Source organism: Priapulus caudatus, unplaced genomic scaffold, assembly GCF_000485595.1.
Source record: "Priapulus caudatus unplaced genomic scaffold, Priapulus_caudatus-5.0.1 Scaffold746, whole genome shotgun sequence".
NCBI lineage: Eukaryota > Metazoa > Priapulida > Priapulimorpha > Priapulimorphida > Priapulidae > Priapulus > Priapulus caudatus.
In genome coordinates, this window is record NW_014577807.1 from 141,402 (window position 1) to 157,333 (window position 15,932).

Here is a 15,932-nt window from a genome sequence, read left to right on the forward strand (position 1 = left end):
TGCGATGCGATACCGGGAAAATTATTCCCTGGAGGGAGTCCGCAGCAAAATGAGGGAGTCTGCAGTCTGAGGTTCAAAATTTAAGATATTAACAATAACGCATGTGCTTATTTTTAAGATTCGTGCAGTTGTACGTCTGCCAAATTTTCTTTGGACATTAGCAGAACAAATACAGTAATTCCGCGAGGCCGTGCTCCGGAACGAACTAGTTAATATGGCAGAATTTTCAGGGAGTCACACGGACTCCTGCATATGTCAAATCAGGGAGTCTGACAGTAAATCAGGGAGTATTTGACTCTGGACTCCCGTTAATTTCGCACCCTGGTATAGTACATATAGTGTATTTGACCCTCTCCAAGTTATAGTAAAGACAGCAATTGTCACTTTGCTGCACTTGGAAATTTTCCCTAATAGGGCCAAAACAAAATATAGGTGTGGTTACCGTTTCCCGACCGACCCTATTTATTCCCAGCGACCCTAAACATGTTATTGTCAATTTTCTTTAAAATGACTACGTCACGAATTTTCCATGGTAAAATTTGTATAAAAAAAAATTGCCATTTTTTACATTAAAAGTACGAACTAACATTACTAAATATATCCTCAAACTCTCACCTGATAAAATTGGTTTTACGTTGGTTAAATTTTAAAAAATCTAGACGATTTGGTAATTTCTGTTGTCTAACACTATTCCCCCAGTACTGTTCAGATACTGGCGTCTCTCGGTTTTCACCGGCAAATTAGGGCATATAAAGAAGGTATATAAGCATGAAAAGTAAACAGAAACACTAATTGTATTTTCATACATTTTATTTTGTACAAATAACACACAAATATACTACTTGATGGTGCTAGAAATTCGTGACGTAATCACTTTAAAGTAAAAAAATAAAATTAAAAAAAATTTAAAAATATGAATTGGACAGTTCCTGCTTCAAAAGGCACAACGCACATCCTTCGGACAGGGTTCGTAAATAAAATGTTTCAATAAAATAAAATGTTTTCCCTACCTACCTACCCTATTTTTTTGGCATGAAACGGTAACCACACCTATATTTTGTTTTGTCCTAGGTATTATTGTTGGGACTATGCCAAAATCAACATTGAGTGCTGGTTACTAAGCTAATAACTCGGCATGGCTAGTACGGGTGACGAGATAATTTGGACTTAAAATTATCAGTTCTTTAAGGTTATATAGGTATGCAATTATCAAGACACAAATAAAGTGTGTTTTGGCGGGTAGGGATTGTGTACTATACTTTATTATCTGTTTGTATTATACCTGTCACTTGACCTCTTCTGTGAGTTGGTTTCTGTGTGTTTCTACAGTTTTACAATAAATCAATTTCATGTATCATGTTAATAACATTTGCTCCTGAAGATGGCACTGCAGATCCTCTATAGATTAGCACTGCAGATTTTTTAGGCAGCGTATGCCTGCATAAATGTCACTAAATCAGTACCATTAGTATTTTTCATTAATTGAAGCATTGGGTAGATTGTAAAATTGTAGAATAGTGCCTGATGGAAAGTATAATAGTGGTTATTGAAGCTGTGTCGTGCCCGATGCGTCTGCTACTATGAGTTCAAAGCCATTGCTATCAGACATGTGGTGATAAACTTTGAAATATTTTCACAGCCAAGCTTTTTCACACAATAAGCATATTACACTTTGATTCTAGACACCATGGGAAGGAGGATTGTATAAAATCCGAATGCTCTTTAAAGATGATTATCCTTCAACGCCTCCAAAATGTAAGTAGCAGTTTTAGGTGTAACTGCTATGAATCATGTGATCTGCATTGGTTTTATTATGAATTAGATTCACCAGCTATCATTTCTCTCTGTTTTTGAAATGTGTAGTTCTATAATAGTTCTATAAGCAGACCTATTAATGTTATGTATATAAAATCAGGGAAATTGTAAAGTATTAAGCAAAGAACCAAAAATGCGAGTCATTGTATGAGACCTAGCAGTAAGTAAGGTTGTACTCTAGGATTGACTAACTAAAAAAAACGAGAATAAATTCAAATTTAAAGATGATAACTGCACTAAATGCTGATCTCAGATATACTGTTAATGCTCATTTTCTTCCTGCATTGGTTAATGTGTCAGGTGGCAGTAGAAGTAGCAACTCCTTGTACTTCATGATCAATTCCAGGCAAATTTGAACCGCCACTCTTCCACCCAAACGTGTATCCGTCGGGAACAGTGTGTCTTTCGATCCTTGAGGAGGGTAAAGACTGGAGACCGGCCATCACTATCAAGCAGGTCTGAACCTTGAGAGACGGTAGAATAGCTGTTAGCCTAATGCGAATGAATTGCTATAATACCGTAGCAAAAGTACCAGTAAAATTTCATATCGAGCTCATTAAGCAAATTGATGTACAAAGAAATGTGAGGTGAGCGAGATTCCATGGCTAAGTGGATTTTTGTGTCATTTCACGCTTAATCAGACTATCACTCATTCAATCACCCACGCTCACTCATACACTCATTCAGTCACCCATGTTCACTCACCCACATTCACTCAGACACTCATTCACTCACCCACGTTCACTCAGACACTCATTCACTCATTCATGTATTGCAGATTCTGCTCGGAGTTCAGGATCTGTTGAACGATCCCAACCTGAAAGATCCAGCGCAGGCAGAAGCATACACGGTTTACTGGTAAGCCTCTCTTCATCCCGAGACAAGTTACCTTGTTTTTCTGTGGGTGAGTGAATGAGTGTCTGAGCAGTGCCTGAAATAGACGGTCGCCAGGTCGCCAATGGCGACCAATGTCTTGCTTGGGCGACCGAAATTGGCACAGAACCAGGCAGTCACTGGCCCAAAGAAAAATATTTGGGCGACTGGCGAAATATGAGAGAATACTAAACATCGATGTGTTTGCAGGGTAGGGTCTCCAACCATTCCGCATTCCTGCGGAATCATTACGATTCTAGGTTAACCTCCGCATTCCGCAGCGGCAAGTTCATGTATTCCGCCATTTCAGTCTGCACTGTATAAAATTTTGCACGATTTCGCATTGTTCGCTTGGACACATCTGTATTGTGTTCAGCCGTCTGCCTGGCACGGCCCACGCGCTGCATCCGGCGTGCTCAGGTATAGATCAGAGATGCCAGCAAGTTATTAATAGCCGTCACCCGCGCGAGTCTGTTTCTTGCGAATGAACACGTCTGCATTACCTAAACTAAAGTTTGCCTAGTGTAGACAGCGGCTTTAGAAGCCTTCTACACTAGCAAAACTCTTAAGCGCCTGTTACACTAGCAAACACTTTAGTTTGCGAAACTCGAGCAACTTCCGAGTTCGCAGCAAACTCGATGCAAACTCGTAGCAAACTCCAGCAAACTCCAGGCAAACTCCGAGTTCACTGGCATGATAACTGACTAGTGAAATTTCCAATGTTCAATGATCCAATGTTGGGCTATCTGCAGGATCACATGACTACCAACTGTCATTTGATTGGCCCTGAGGTTAAGTTACCTTCAAACCTCAGCAAAAACTCGAGCAAACTTAGTTTTGCCATAGAAGGTGCACGGCCTAACTTCCTCGCCAAATCTCTGCCAAACTTAGTTGCCGAAGTTTTTGCAACTGTCTACACTGGCAAACTTGGAAAACTTTTCTTGCAAACTCGCGAGTCTTGCTCGAATTTTGCTCCCGAGTTTGAACCTAAAGTTTGCTACGTGTAGACAGGGCTTTAGTTTGCAACTCGGAGCAAACCCTAGTTGGCCCAGAAAAGTTGTCCAAAGCTTTGCCAGTCGTTAGACCAGTGATAACACTTCGGCCAAACTAGTTGCAGAAGTATTGCAGAAGTTAGGGCCGTTGCACCTTCTTGACTAAACTAGTTTGCTCGAGTTTGCCTGAGTTTGCGAAATACTCAGGCCACATCACTAATGACAGTTTGTAGTCATCGTGACTCCTCCAGATAGACAAGACCATTGGACATTGAAACATTCGGAACTTCACCAGTCCAGTACAGTGAACTCGGATTTGTCGGAGTTTGCTCGAGTTTGCCCTCGAACTCGGAGTTGCTCGAGTTTCAAACTAAGTTTGCTAAACTTTGCCTAGCTGTGACAGGGCTTATAGCCCTGTCTACACTAGCAAACTTTAGTGCAAACTCTGGGGGGAGCCAAAAACTTTTCTGAGGTTTGTTACAAGTTTGGCAGAAGTCCTTCGTGGAGCCTGTCTTACACTATCGCTACTGACTTGACACTACACTACTCGGTACGACTGTGAATCCAATGTTCAATGCTCCACATGTTTGTCTATCTGCAGCGATCACATGACTACAAACTGTCATTTGCATTCGAGGTATTACCGAAACCTCAGCAAACTCGGAGCAAACTAGTTCTTGTCAAGAAGGCTGCACGTAACTTCTGCAAACTTCTGCCAAATAGTTTGCCCGAAGTTTGTCAACTGTCTGAGCACACTGGCAAACTTTCGGAAAACTTGCTTGCCGCCAAACTCGAGTTGCTCGAGTTTGCAAATAAAGTTGGCTCTTAGTGTAGACAGGGCTTAATTCAGTTTGCAGCCCCCCCCGCCTACCATCGCCGCTCCACGTGTTATAATGTGTTTGCTATATGCGTTTGTATCTTGGGCATGTCTACGGTAAATGGAACGCCTAGTTAGACAGGCGTGTCCTACAAGGTGGCGCCGTAGTTTGTCCTCGCTCAATCAGGTTTAACACGTGGCGGGAGACATGCCCGTCCCACATGCCACAAAAAACCCCGACTTTCACAGAAATTCAGGAACGAATCATCACCCACAGATGTGGCCTGTACTTGTTGAAGGATCGAAACTCAGTGTTAATCATGGCTATTGCATGTTAGTGCTAAGATAGACTTCTAGGTGCTGCACGGAGGAAAGAGCTGACTGCCCAGAGCCATCATTGACTCTCAAAAGCATAAGTGCCTATGCGGGTGCCAGTGGACATCTACACTCAATATCTCCAAGCCTTTCATTTGCCAATACAGATAAGAGAATTGTCTGTCTTGACGCAAGAAGTGAGATTTACGGATTATTAACTGGAACACAATGTGCTATTGAGCGGGTTCCGGTGGCAGACCCATGCGAAATGAACTCTTCCAAAAAATGTTCCCACGACTCTACAAATACCCCAAAAGTATGTTGCCAAACATACAAAAACCACCGTGAAAATGGTGAGAAATTGCCAATTACCTTACCTGTGTTTTTAATAACAGGTATTATTACTATAGTAACCTAACTGTTTACGCTCTCTGAAAAGTCATGAAAAAGTGTTGTTGAATCCTGTTATTGTTATGATCTTTGGATGTGTTGTGTGATGTCTTTATGGTGTAATGTGGGTGTGGTGTCACAGACATGAGAATAGCCCACTCCGTATGCCTCATGATTGCAAGAAAATGGCCTTAAATATTGTCAAAATGTTGCGTGGGGGGGGGGGCATGCCCAACCCCCTAGCCACTGGCGCGATGCCTTACGGCACGCGGGCCTGCCTGCGGCAGCCAAGCGCGTTAATTTTAGTCACCGCAACGGTTAATTTTTTATATGGCCAGGGTATGAGATTCTTTCCCGATCCGGAACTTCCCGCGAGTTGGACAGTCCAGGGCGATTTTGTGAAACGTCTAAATCGTTGGAGACAAACTTGGGAGGGACGCCGCTAACAACTGAACATTTAAATTATAAACCCTCAACAGCACCTGACTCGTAGACTGTAGAGATAGACAGTAGGCTTACAGCGAAGTATACAGGGTATCTGTTTCTATCGGCGCCTTACCAGAAAAGAAAATGCCCTCGTTCAACAGGGCTGCGAGTAGAGAGGCAGACATTTGACGTAGCCTCGGTCGCACGTTGAAAGGGCCCGCCGCCGCGTACACCTCACGGCCGCATTAGCAAAACCGATGGAGCCCAGCAATTGAGCGATGTAGCGTGCTGCCCGGCCGCCTTATAATCGGTCCTCATCGGCTTCTATACGGGTTCAAAATCAAACATCTTTGATTTGGACACGATCACCCGGCATAAAAATAAAATCGTCTACAAATAGACGCGCACACCATACATCGCTCATCGCTTCCAATCGTGTTGGTAAAACATCGGCTGTTTGCGCGGGCCGCTTACGACCATGCCTGGCCTGGGGGCCGGCGGTTTACCATGTGCTGCGTGCTATGTTCGTGTACATGACTATGCAGCTGATCTGTTCCATCGCATTGTGTTTTCGTCTCATTCAAAATGCCTCCCGTCGCAGCAAGGGCACGGCTTGATGTCCGAGCTAAAAAAACAATGCAACTGCCGACCGGGGCGGTGGCAAACAGGAAAAAGATCATCTAGTCTAGACATTTAGATTACAAACAAATTGCGCGTATCTTTCAGCCCCCGATTTGCTCCTAGTTCTATACCGTTGTTCTTTTCCGCCACAACTTGAAAGACGTGATTCTAAGAGTCTCATAACTTGTGTTCAGAACTAGCTATATAACCTGCACCAAACTTGCACCATTACTTTTAAAAAACATTCCGGGGAGCACTCCAGGCCCACCCCCTAGCCATGGCTATTGTGACCTACGGTCCTGCGGCATTGCTCGCGCTCCTCTGTTTCTGCTATTAAAATTTCAGCTGAAAATTAAATTATCCAATCTCATCCCTGTATATGAAAAATTGTAAAAATATTTGGGCCAGTGGCTCAAAATTTTTACTGGCCCAAAAAAAAATTCGGCCTTCAGCTGGCCCTCATTTCAGGCACTGCTGAGTGAACGTGGGTGAGTGAATGAGTGTCTGAGTGAATGAGTGAGTGTGGGTGATAGTCTGATTAAGCGTGAAATGAAGTGTGCTATCTCACTCGAGACAAGTTACCTTGTTTTTCTGTGCGTGCGGACTTGAATTACCATCTATACTCGCCTATGTCGCACATTCTAAAGTTGGTACAGCTGATGTTAATTTTGATAGTTAGTAGCCACTTGTTGTGTATAGTTTATCGATTTCTTTACTATAAAGGAATTTATTTCTGCTATGATTAACAGATTAAAACGGTAAGTAAATGGGTTATTACTTAATATGGTGTACGTTCAGTAGGAACGGTTTAATGGTGTCAACGTGTGTGTTCCAGTCGAGATCGCAACGAATACGACAAGCGAGTGCGACAACAGGCAAAACAGTTTGCTTGCTCCGACATATGAGGGTGACAGCATTGGGAGTACATGATGGGTTACAGCCGTGGTGTACGAGAAAAACAGAAGCAAAGGTTCAGCAATGCCTAGCATTGCGAACACATGAATTTGGTGTAAGCGTCTGGTTTTTTTCAGCATTTTTCATCCAGTGGTAGGCATTGCCCACGTGGTTGCGTTTAAACAGTTAAATGTTGTGGATTTCAAACAATGTCATAGTGTTCCACAGTTCAATCCAAGTGCTTTACTCGACGGGGAGTTTGACTGGTGTTTCTCGTCTGGCGTGGAAGCGAGGTGCAAAAATACAGAGGTGTTACGTGTAGAAAGTCTGGCAACACCCTGTACCTAACACGAGGCCAGCAGTCAGACTGCTCATATGGGCAAATCATGGATGGTGATTTGAGTTGAGTGAGTGCTTATGTTGTTGAGATTTGACCTCAGCTGGTTATGTGGGTGTGAGTGAAAAACACTCGCAAGCCCTCTTACAGATGGCAGGCAAGGCCCTCACACGGTCAAATAAGTTATTAAATAATTTGATTGATATCTGTTGTATTTTGTCATACTCGTACTGTTGTTATTAAAAAAATACATGCGGCTGCGGTGTAATGGTAGCTGCAGTGCACTTCTGTTGTAATGAGGTGGCGCTACTGTCTGTAGGAAGGTTACCCTCTCGGCTAACTACTACGTGCCACATCTTGCAGGTTAACGTTTTATCACAATAGTGGATGAGGAAAGGTAATCTTTCTGGCCGCGTTATATGCAACGGCCCATATAGTACAAATTAGTATTGCTGTTCTCAAAAGTTGTAATTGACGGAAATCGGATGAACGTTGCACCAGATCAGTTACATTTATAGTCAGTGAGTTGAGCATCCATTAACCAGTCGTATGCACCAGCCCATAGTGCCAGTGTTCAATGGAAAGGTGTAGCATGTTTGCACAAGAATCGATAGTAGTGCAATCTCATATTGCTGAGTGTGATTAGCAATAAGCGATAGATATAAGGGTAAGCGCTCCATCTTGCACTGTTAACTCCAACAACTTTGCTGCTTTTATCACAATTTCACATCCACTACTGTGTTCAGATGCAGCATCGTGTAAATTACGATGGTGTCAGAGTCACGCTAGGTCTTTCGAGTTGTCCGTGTATTGGTGCACCAAATCTGCATTCGGTTGCAATCCGTTCGACGCGAAGTGAGGATAGGTTGTCGCAAATTACAATGCTACGATTGGCTTCAACGTTCCTGCATCCAGTGGAACCGAGGGCTTTTGCTGTAGTAGCTGTTGTCTTGGTTTTCACACACATGTATAAAGAACTGGGATAATTTTCCACGACCACCCCAGTGTTGCTGTACAAGTGTCAGGTGCTCCCCGACCGTGAAATGTAAGTGTGACCATGACCGATTCACAGTCTGTACTTTTTTCGGCTACTGACTGCTCCCGATTGCCCACAGGACATCATGACCACGAGAATTGAGGGGGAAGATAGAAGGAAGCAGGTACCCAACTTAATACCATTTGAACCTCTACATGTCAAGTTTAACCTCGCGCGTCTTGGCCACATTCCTCCCGCAGATGCTCTTGTCAACGGTTTGATCGTGGCAACAAACCTCTAGATCAGCGTGACAGTATGCAAAACCATCACTGTATTTTCAATCAATTTCTCTATCTGGAAACGTTTTGTAAAATAGTTATGTGTATAAAATATAAAGCTAAAACAGCATAATAAAAAAATTTTGTACATATCATTTTCATTGTGATTTATTTTTTGCCATGCTTTGATTTCTACTTATATCGGCGAACTCTAAAATGCGACACATTACATGACTACAACTAACACTACTACTACCTCACACGTGGAATGTATTTACAAATGATTCTTCGGTCTTGTTAACGCTCGTCGGACAGTTTTCGAACATTGTTTCATAAATTTAAATTAATAATTCGCTGCCAATGCTTTCTAAATGCAAACAGTTATTCGCACTCGTCACAAAACTGTGAAACGGAGATGTTTTATAACCAACCTGATACTGTGCTGTAAGTACATATGTCTAATGTATGTACAGATGATACGACAACGATGGCGGCGGCAAACGAAACTCGCCTAGCGCGAAGAGCTTGAGCTAGACCGGCTGAAATGCCGGCGCCCTCTACCCGGAGACCGCGACCGTCGTCTCGCTATCGGTGACCTTCTCCTCGGTGGCGACCTCTGGCGGAAGCGCGGCGCCATCCTCGGCTGCCAGCCTCCGCGTCGCATGGGACTTCGGCGCATCGGCGGCGGTCGCCGTGGTGCTAGTATCATGCTGACGACAATCTCGTGGCCGTCGATTTGACCTGACGCGAGAAAAAACCCAGACGCTACATTGCCACCAACTTTCCGGTTTGTATCGATTGCCCTATTCGGGGTGTAGAGCGAGTTTCTCTAAATCTAGCTTAGAAAATGAGAGAACCAGGTAAATTTTACAGACCGAGATCTAGCCAGCATAGACATGGAACGTGACATGGGAGTGCATTGTATGCCTAGGACAATTCACTACATCCAGAGATGCCAACACATATTTGAAGCAATCTGTCGTTTCTGGCCATCAAATTAGTAGTTCGAGGGTCACGTACTGACCCAAGTTTGCTAGGGGGGGGGGGTCCGGCATGCCCCCCGGAAATTTGTTTGATTCTGAGATGCAATTTCCTGCATTCTGAGAGTCAAAAATGACAATAAATTGACAAAAAATGACAATAATTGACAAAAAAAGAAGAAGAAATTCTATCACAGTGAAATTCGTAGTTTGATACAAACTGGTCGTAGTGGTGCAAAAGGAATAGAAATTCATATAAAATACGGATAAATCGTAGTGGTTGGCATCTCTGTACATCTATATACAGTATGTGACGCATCGTCGGTCTTACCCGCGTCCATGTGCTTGATAGCTCTCTCAGCCTCCTCTGGCTTCTCGTATTCGACGTAGGCGTCGCCGCGGGGGAGGTGCGGATTGTTCCGGTCGCTAGGCAGGTCGACACTCCTCACCGTACCGTAAGGCGAAAATATCTCCTGCGCGCGGAATTGCGACGCCATTTAGATCGAAGTGCGTGCAATCACTTAATACATGTAAAATGGGGGGGGGGGGTAGCACTAGCCGACATGGTTCCGCTGGTTTAGCCTCTAGAGCTTCAGCAAAGAAAACTGATGTCTTCTAAGAATATCTTCTAAATTAGAAACTGATAACTAAGAAACTGACATGACAACTTCTAAGCAATGAACAATTAGTCTCAACCTTGTAGTATCAGCAGTATCGTCAAGTGCTTCTAAAATTTGCTTTGTCTTGAAAGATAGTCTAATGAAACATTTGACTATATATGTACATCTCTTGTACCTCAATATGTTCTTTCATCACATTTCTAGTCAGTCTGCCAATGTAGATTTTTGACGACTTCGGCGTTGGACTGCGTCTTCTTCTTTTAGGCGACTCGGATCTGAAATAAGAGAGCAAAATGTGATAACACATACGAAGACCCTAGATTCTACCAGACGTAAAACCTGTTTAACTGAGAACAAGTTACTAGCTCGTTCCTAAAACTTTTAACTACTAACCGTGACCTTCTCCTCTCACGCTTGTCTCTTGATCGGTCCTTCTCTCGTCTATCTTTCTTTTCGTCTTTCGTTGGACTTTTCTGTTTCTCCCTCCTCTCCGGCACGGGACTCTTCTCCACGTGCTTTGGGCTGTCGGCCTTCTTTGCTGGACTTTTCTCCTTCTGCCGAACTTCAGGAGACTTGCTTGGTTTGGGACGCGAAGCTAAAACACAAACGATTCCATTTCATGCTACACACTCAAAAAACTTGCTCTATCATAACAAACTGGTTACAAACCTCACAAAGTACATTATCGACAGATGAAAACCATCACAACAACAAGTAAAATGATACCAATTCACCCTCGGAGCGTACCACCTTTATACGATACTCCTCCACAAGCACAGAATAGAAGTTTGAGCGTACCCTTTTCGGGTCGTTTGTCTGGAGACACGGATCCAGATGCAGAGCTCTTGGACGAGGAGCTACTGCCGCTGGAACTCGAGCCAGAGCTGGATGATGCCGAAGAAGACCGAGCCGACGAACTGCAAGAACGTAAACGCATAGAAGAACATGTTGTACGCACTGCTCGAACACGAGCCGCTTTGAACATCCTATGGGTGCGTTTGTTTGGGACAAATCCGTCGGATCTCGATCATGTGATCCTGATCCGACCAAACAAATGCAAACTCACTTTCACCGGTTCGCGTTTCACTGTCCTATCACGGGATGGTTCATAACAAAGAACAAGCTGTGATTGGCTGAGGCGCAGGCTGCCATATTGGATCCCGTTTGAATCCACCTCGCTAGCAGGGTCAGGTTCGGTGGATCGAGATCAAGTGATACGACCAAACAAACAGTCGAATCCATTGGATCGAGATCCGTGGATCCGACCAAACAAACGCGCCCTAAAATAAGGATAACATTTATAGTCTAGTTTAAAAAAAACTGATTGAACTGACTTGCCAACACCCTGTGAGATATTTAAATTCAAGACTGCTGTTGAAAATGTGTTCAGTACTGGCACAGAAACTGTTAGTGTGGTTCAAGGATATAAGAGCTGTCCGCAATTCATTTTCGCAATGTGCGACATGTGAAATGTGCAAATGTGGACAGCTCTTGTTATATCCTTGGGCCGTTAGTGTTAGTGTGTTAATGTCAGCAAAACATTTACCTGCTACCACTACTGCTAGTTGATGTCTTTCTTTTTCTGGCTTTCTTCGTCTGCATTTTTTTCTTTTCCTTTGTCTTATGTGTCTTACTTCTGGATCGGCTGACACTTCTAGCCCTGTAATATATGGAATAAATTTGTTACAATGTCCATAATTCATATAAATTATAATCAATGACAAGTCACATTGACAATAGACCTTATCGCTAATTGGTAAATATCACCAGATGGCGCACCACCGCAAAGCATGATGGGATGGTAAAGGGGGCATCGATCGGTGCTCATAGGTAATATACGCACGGCTATGGGCGATAGGAAAAGGTACCAACTATCATATCTCGCGAACGAGATGAGTTACATTTCTAGAAATCTAGATGAATATAGACACGTCTTAGCTATAATCTCTGTGAATTTTCAGTTTGTTGAAGCAAGATTAGTCTAATTAATTACCAAATACAGGGATGGGAATGACAATTTGTGTTTTCAGCTGAAAATAGCCGGGGTCCAGCAGGTAATGCCCCTTTTCCTATCCCATGACGCATTGCTGTTCCGATTGGCGATAAGGCTTATGTTAACGGTCCATGACCACGGCCCGGGTAGCTCTAGTAACTATAGCCCACGTACGGTTGCCGCAGGGCTATAGAACATTCTATTACGAATGCTAGGGACCAACTTATTCACGGTTAGTCGCTGCTATAAAACGTTTGTGGTAGGCAATTAATGACTCTTATTTCAAGTGAATATGTCTTAAGTTATATCAGCTACTAAAATTTAACCTCTAACTATCGATGAAATGGTCTGCTTGCGGTATTTCTTGTGAACGAAAATTATTTACGAACTTCAAACGGCCATTTTTGGTGGCGCTGCACCAGCGCCAGTCAGCGGGTTGGTCCCTAGCATTCGTAATAGAACGTTCTATAGCCCTGCGGCAACTGTACGCGGGCTACAGTACTAGAGCTATAGTTACTAGAGCTACGGCCGGGGTCACAGGCACTTGGAACGTCTCAATAAAAAAAAATAATGTAAACACGAAATGTATTTACTACCAGTCTTAATGTTTCTCTACTCTATTTTGTCTATTATTGCCGATAACTTGCTGTAAATGCCGTTCAAATGCTCATCTGCAACACACAAGTACACCGCACGCCCGCCCTGTGCACAAACAACATGAATAAGAGAGCAGGTAGGAATGTCTGATCGCTAAATTCGCTCGACGCTTGCTTTATTTCACACCTTCACAGCACGAATACATATCCAACATCTTCCATCTTGGTATCTATGTCTAGCTAAATGTTCACTTGTTCGAATTATAACTCTGGACTTTGTTCTTACCTACTCTCGCCAGAGATATCTCAGGAAATCCTGCAGGAAATGTTCTCTCCGTGAAAATGTAAAGAGGACGAGCTGTCTGTTTATACACGAGTAATGGGGCGCATTGCATGCCGGGATGAGCTGCTGCCTGCCTCCGAGCTCCGTTTCGAGGCCCGCCAAGCCAAGCATAATGCGCGCGGGCATGACGTCACGCACACACGACTACAGCGATCGATCGAAAGTAGCGCCGTTAGGGATTTTCGGATGATACGTACTCTTTACATTTTTACGGAGAGAACATTTTCTGCAGGATTTCACGAGATATTTCAGGCGGGAGTAGGCTAGGCACAATGGCCAGAGTTATAATTCGAACAAGTGAACATTTAGCTAGACATAGATACCAAGATGGAAGATGTTGGATGTGTATTCGCATGTAAAAATACATTGCAAACAGTACAAAAAAAGACATAAGAACATCCAGTACGGCGTTTTACAACGTTCAAATAGTATAGCTGTTCGAAATTCTCTTATTTTAACGTGTATTTCGAGGTAAATAGTAATAGTATAAGAAGTGATGCGATAGTTGCAAACATGTAACAGGTGAGGTCAAATGTGGTAATACATTGTTTTATTTACGAAATTCGGAGTTTGTTTTCAAGCTACCAGGCATTTCGTATGGAAGGGTGTCAGGCTCCTACGACGTGTAACAGTCGGAAAGCCTGGTCGGTTTAGGGTTAGGGTTTTGGCATCGTTCCTTGATATATACGGAAAGTCTGTGCATCAGTTGATGATACACACAAATCTGTGCATCACTTCGTGTAGACCGAATAATTCTGTCCCATATAACCTTTTTTATATTTTGGTGAGGGTTATATTGGGACAGAACGGGGTTCATTGAAATTTCATGAGATCGCATGCAAAATGCATGCGCTGCGAATGCGGCCCGTACGCCGCTATTGGCGCGAAAAAAACTCTACCGTTCCCTTCTACATGACTTCACCTTGCTACAGATATGTGTATACATTCACTTCAATCGTTATTCACTTCTTAAAAGATTGTTTTTTAGAAACCCGCTTCATTCCACTTTCGTAAATAACATTCGCCATTTACAAACAATCAGACCAATCAGAGCGAGTCTATCAACCCTCCTGCAGCGCCACAGATACAAGCGAGAACCAGGCTATTGTAACACTCGCTCTGATTGGTCTGATTGTTTGAAAATGGTGAATGTTATTTACGAAAGTGAATTGAAGCGGGTTTCTGAAAAACAATCTTTTAAGAAGTGAATAACAATTGAATTCAATGTATACACATATCTGTAGCAAGGTAAAGTCATGTAGAAGGGAACGGTAGGTTTTTTTTCGCGCCAATAGCGGCGTACAGGCCGCATTCGCAGCGCATGCATTTTGCATGCGATCTCACAAAATTTCAATGAACCCCGTTCTGTCCCAACATAACCCTCACCAAAATATAAAAAAAGGTTATATGGGACAGAATTATTCGGTCTACACTTCGTGATACCTAAGGTGCCTAAAGTGGATTTGCACCCTTTGGTAGTAAATACGGCGCAAATCCACTTTAGGCACCTTAGGTATCACGAAGTGATGCACAGATTTCTGTGTATTATCAACTGATGCACAGACTTTCCGTATATCAAGGAATGATGCAAAAACCCTAACCCTAACCCTAAGTCATAAAGTATAACCTTACTCCTTAGTATCACGAAGTGTGTTAGGGTTAGGGGTTTTGCATCATTCCTTGATATACGAAAATTCTGTGCATCAGTTGATGATACAGATAAATCTGTAGATCACTTCGTGATACCTAAGGTGCCTAAAGTGGATTTGCACCGTAAATACATTTCGTGTTTACATTTTTTTATTTTAGACGTTCCAAGTGCCTGTGGCTGTGTAGACCAATAAATTGTGCCCTAAAATTTTTTATATTCTGATGTTATTTTAGGGCCCAATAGGCTTCCATAGACAAAACCTGTGAATTCCGACATGCAAAATGCACGACAACCTTTTGACTATTTACGGCCGTGTTACATAGAAAATCAAAGAAATACATAAAGCCGTCGCTTTATTAACATCTTACCTACATTACAAAACACTTGTCTGAGTTGTCATGCAGTATTCTCCTCTTTAATCACGTTTATTTTATTAAAACATCACGACATGAAAATCACGCAAACTTCACTAAACACAAANAAACATATGCAGTGGCGCCATCTATAACAGATTTCTTTAGAAAAACTTTTTGTAACAAAATTGTTGCTATTAATATTATATGTATTAAATAAATATTTGGCGCATTCAAATTAATGTCTCTTTCTCATGCTGTCTATGTAGGAAATCATGTTGCGGTCACTGTGATGGTACAAGGTGCTCATTGATAAACATTTTTACACACGCGCACCAGAGCATGTGTCATGATGTGATGATGTGCTCCATGTGGCATGTGCCATATCACTATCATAACGCACTAAACTTATCACCTGGTTTTCCCATAGCCAGGTAATAAAATTAAGGTTATGTTTTAAGATTATAACATTATTAACACGAGATAATAACATTAAGAAAAGAAGATAAGAACATTGGTGTTGACTGTTGTGTTCGCGTTTTCGACGTAGATATTCGTCCGAGCATCGGATACTAGTGGGTATAGATACAATAATGTAACCCAAGGCCGGGAACCGATCTATAGTCCTACGGGTCGTTGGTCCTACGGGTCGTTGGTCCTAC

General features: G+C 42.7%; 2 protein-coding genes across 4 annotated transcripts in view; one reads left to right on the forward strand and one right to left on the reverse strand.

Annotated features, from left to right (window-relative positions):
• The window catches only part of LOC106813258 (SUMO-conjugating enzyme UBC9), a 19,446-nt gene extending 10,559 nt beyond the window's left edge, over window positions 1-8,887 (forward strand). For both annotated transcript variants that reach the window (XM_014817349.1, XM_014817348.1), the window contains exons 4-7: window positions 1,683-1,755; window positions 2,162-2,271; window positions 2,594-2,673; window positions 7,085-8,887. In XM_014817349.1, the coding sequence (XP_014672835.1) occupies window positions 1,683-1,755; window positions 2,162-2,271; window positions 2,594-2,673; window positions 7,085-7,154 (333 nt within the window). In that variant the 3' untranslated portion in view covers window positions 7,155-8,887. The remainder of the gene's footprint in view (window positions 1-1,682; window positions 1,756-2,161; window positions 2,272-2,593; window positions 2,674-7,084) is intronic.
• On the reverse strand, window positions 8,887-12,025 carry LOC106813257 (RNA-binding protein with serine-rich domain 1-like). Of its 2 annotated transcripts, none has more exons than XM_014817345.1 (6): window positions 11,881-12,025; window positions 11,085-11,251; window positions 10,728-10,929; window positions 10,510-10,609; window positions 10,046-10,187; window positions 8,887-9,475 (listed from the first exon to the last, which is right to left on the reverse strand). In XM_014817345.1, exons 1-6 carry the CDS (start codon window positions 11,934-11,936, stop codon window positions 9,246-9,248), a joined length of 897 nt encoding a protein of 298 aa, XP_014672831.1. In that variant the 5' UTR covers window positions 11,937-12,025; the 3' UTR covers window positions 8,887-9,245. The 2 variants fall into 2 exon arrangements, with proteins under 2 accessions (XP_014672831.1, XP_014672832.1); XM_014817346.1 differs by having other exon boundaries at window positions 11,133-11,251; window positions 11,881-12,022.
• Window positions 12,026-15,932: the final 3,907 nt, after the last annotated feature.

Bases quoted from the DNA above. Each gene is read 5' to 3' on its own strand.
- LOC106813257 (XM_014817345.1), bottom strand. From the start codon at position 11,936: ATGCAGACGAAGAAAGCCAGAAAAAGAAAGACATCAACTAGCAGTAGT. The intron at 10,610-10,727 runs GTTAGTAGTTAA...CTCTTATTTCAG, and splicing joins CGTGAGAGGAGAAGGTCACG to ATCCGAGTCGCCTAAAAGAA. The intron at 9,476-10,045 runs GTAAGACCGACG...TTCTCGCGTCAG, and splicing joins TATCAAGCACATGGACGCGG to GTCAAATCGACGGCCACGAG.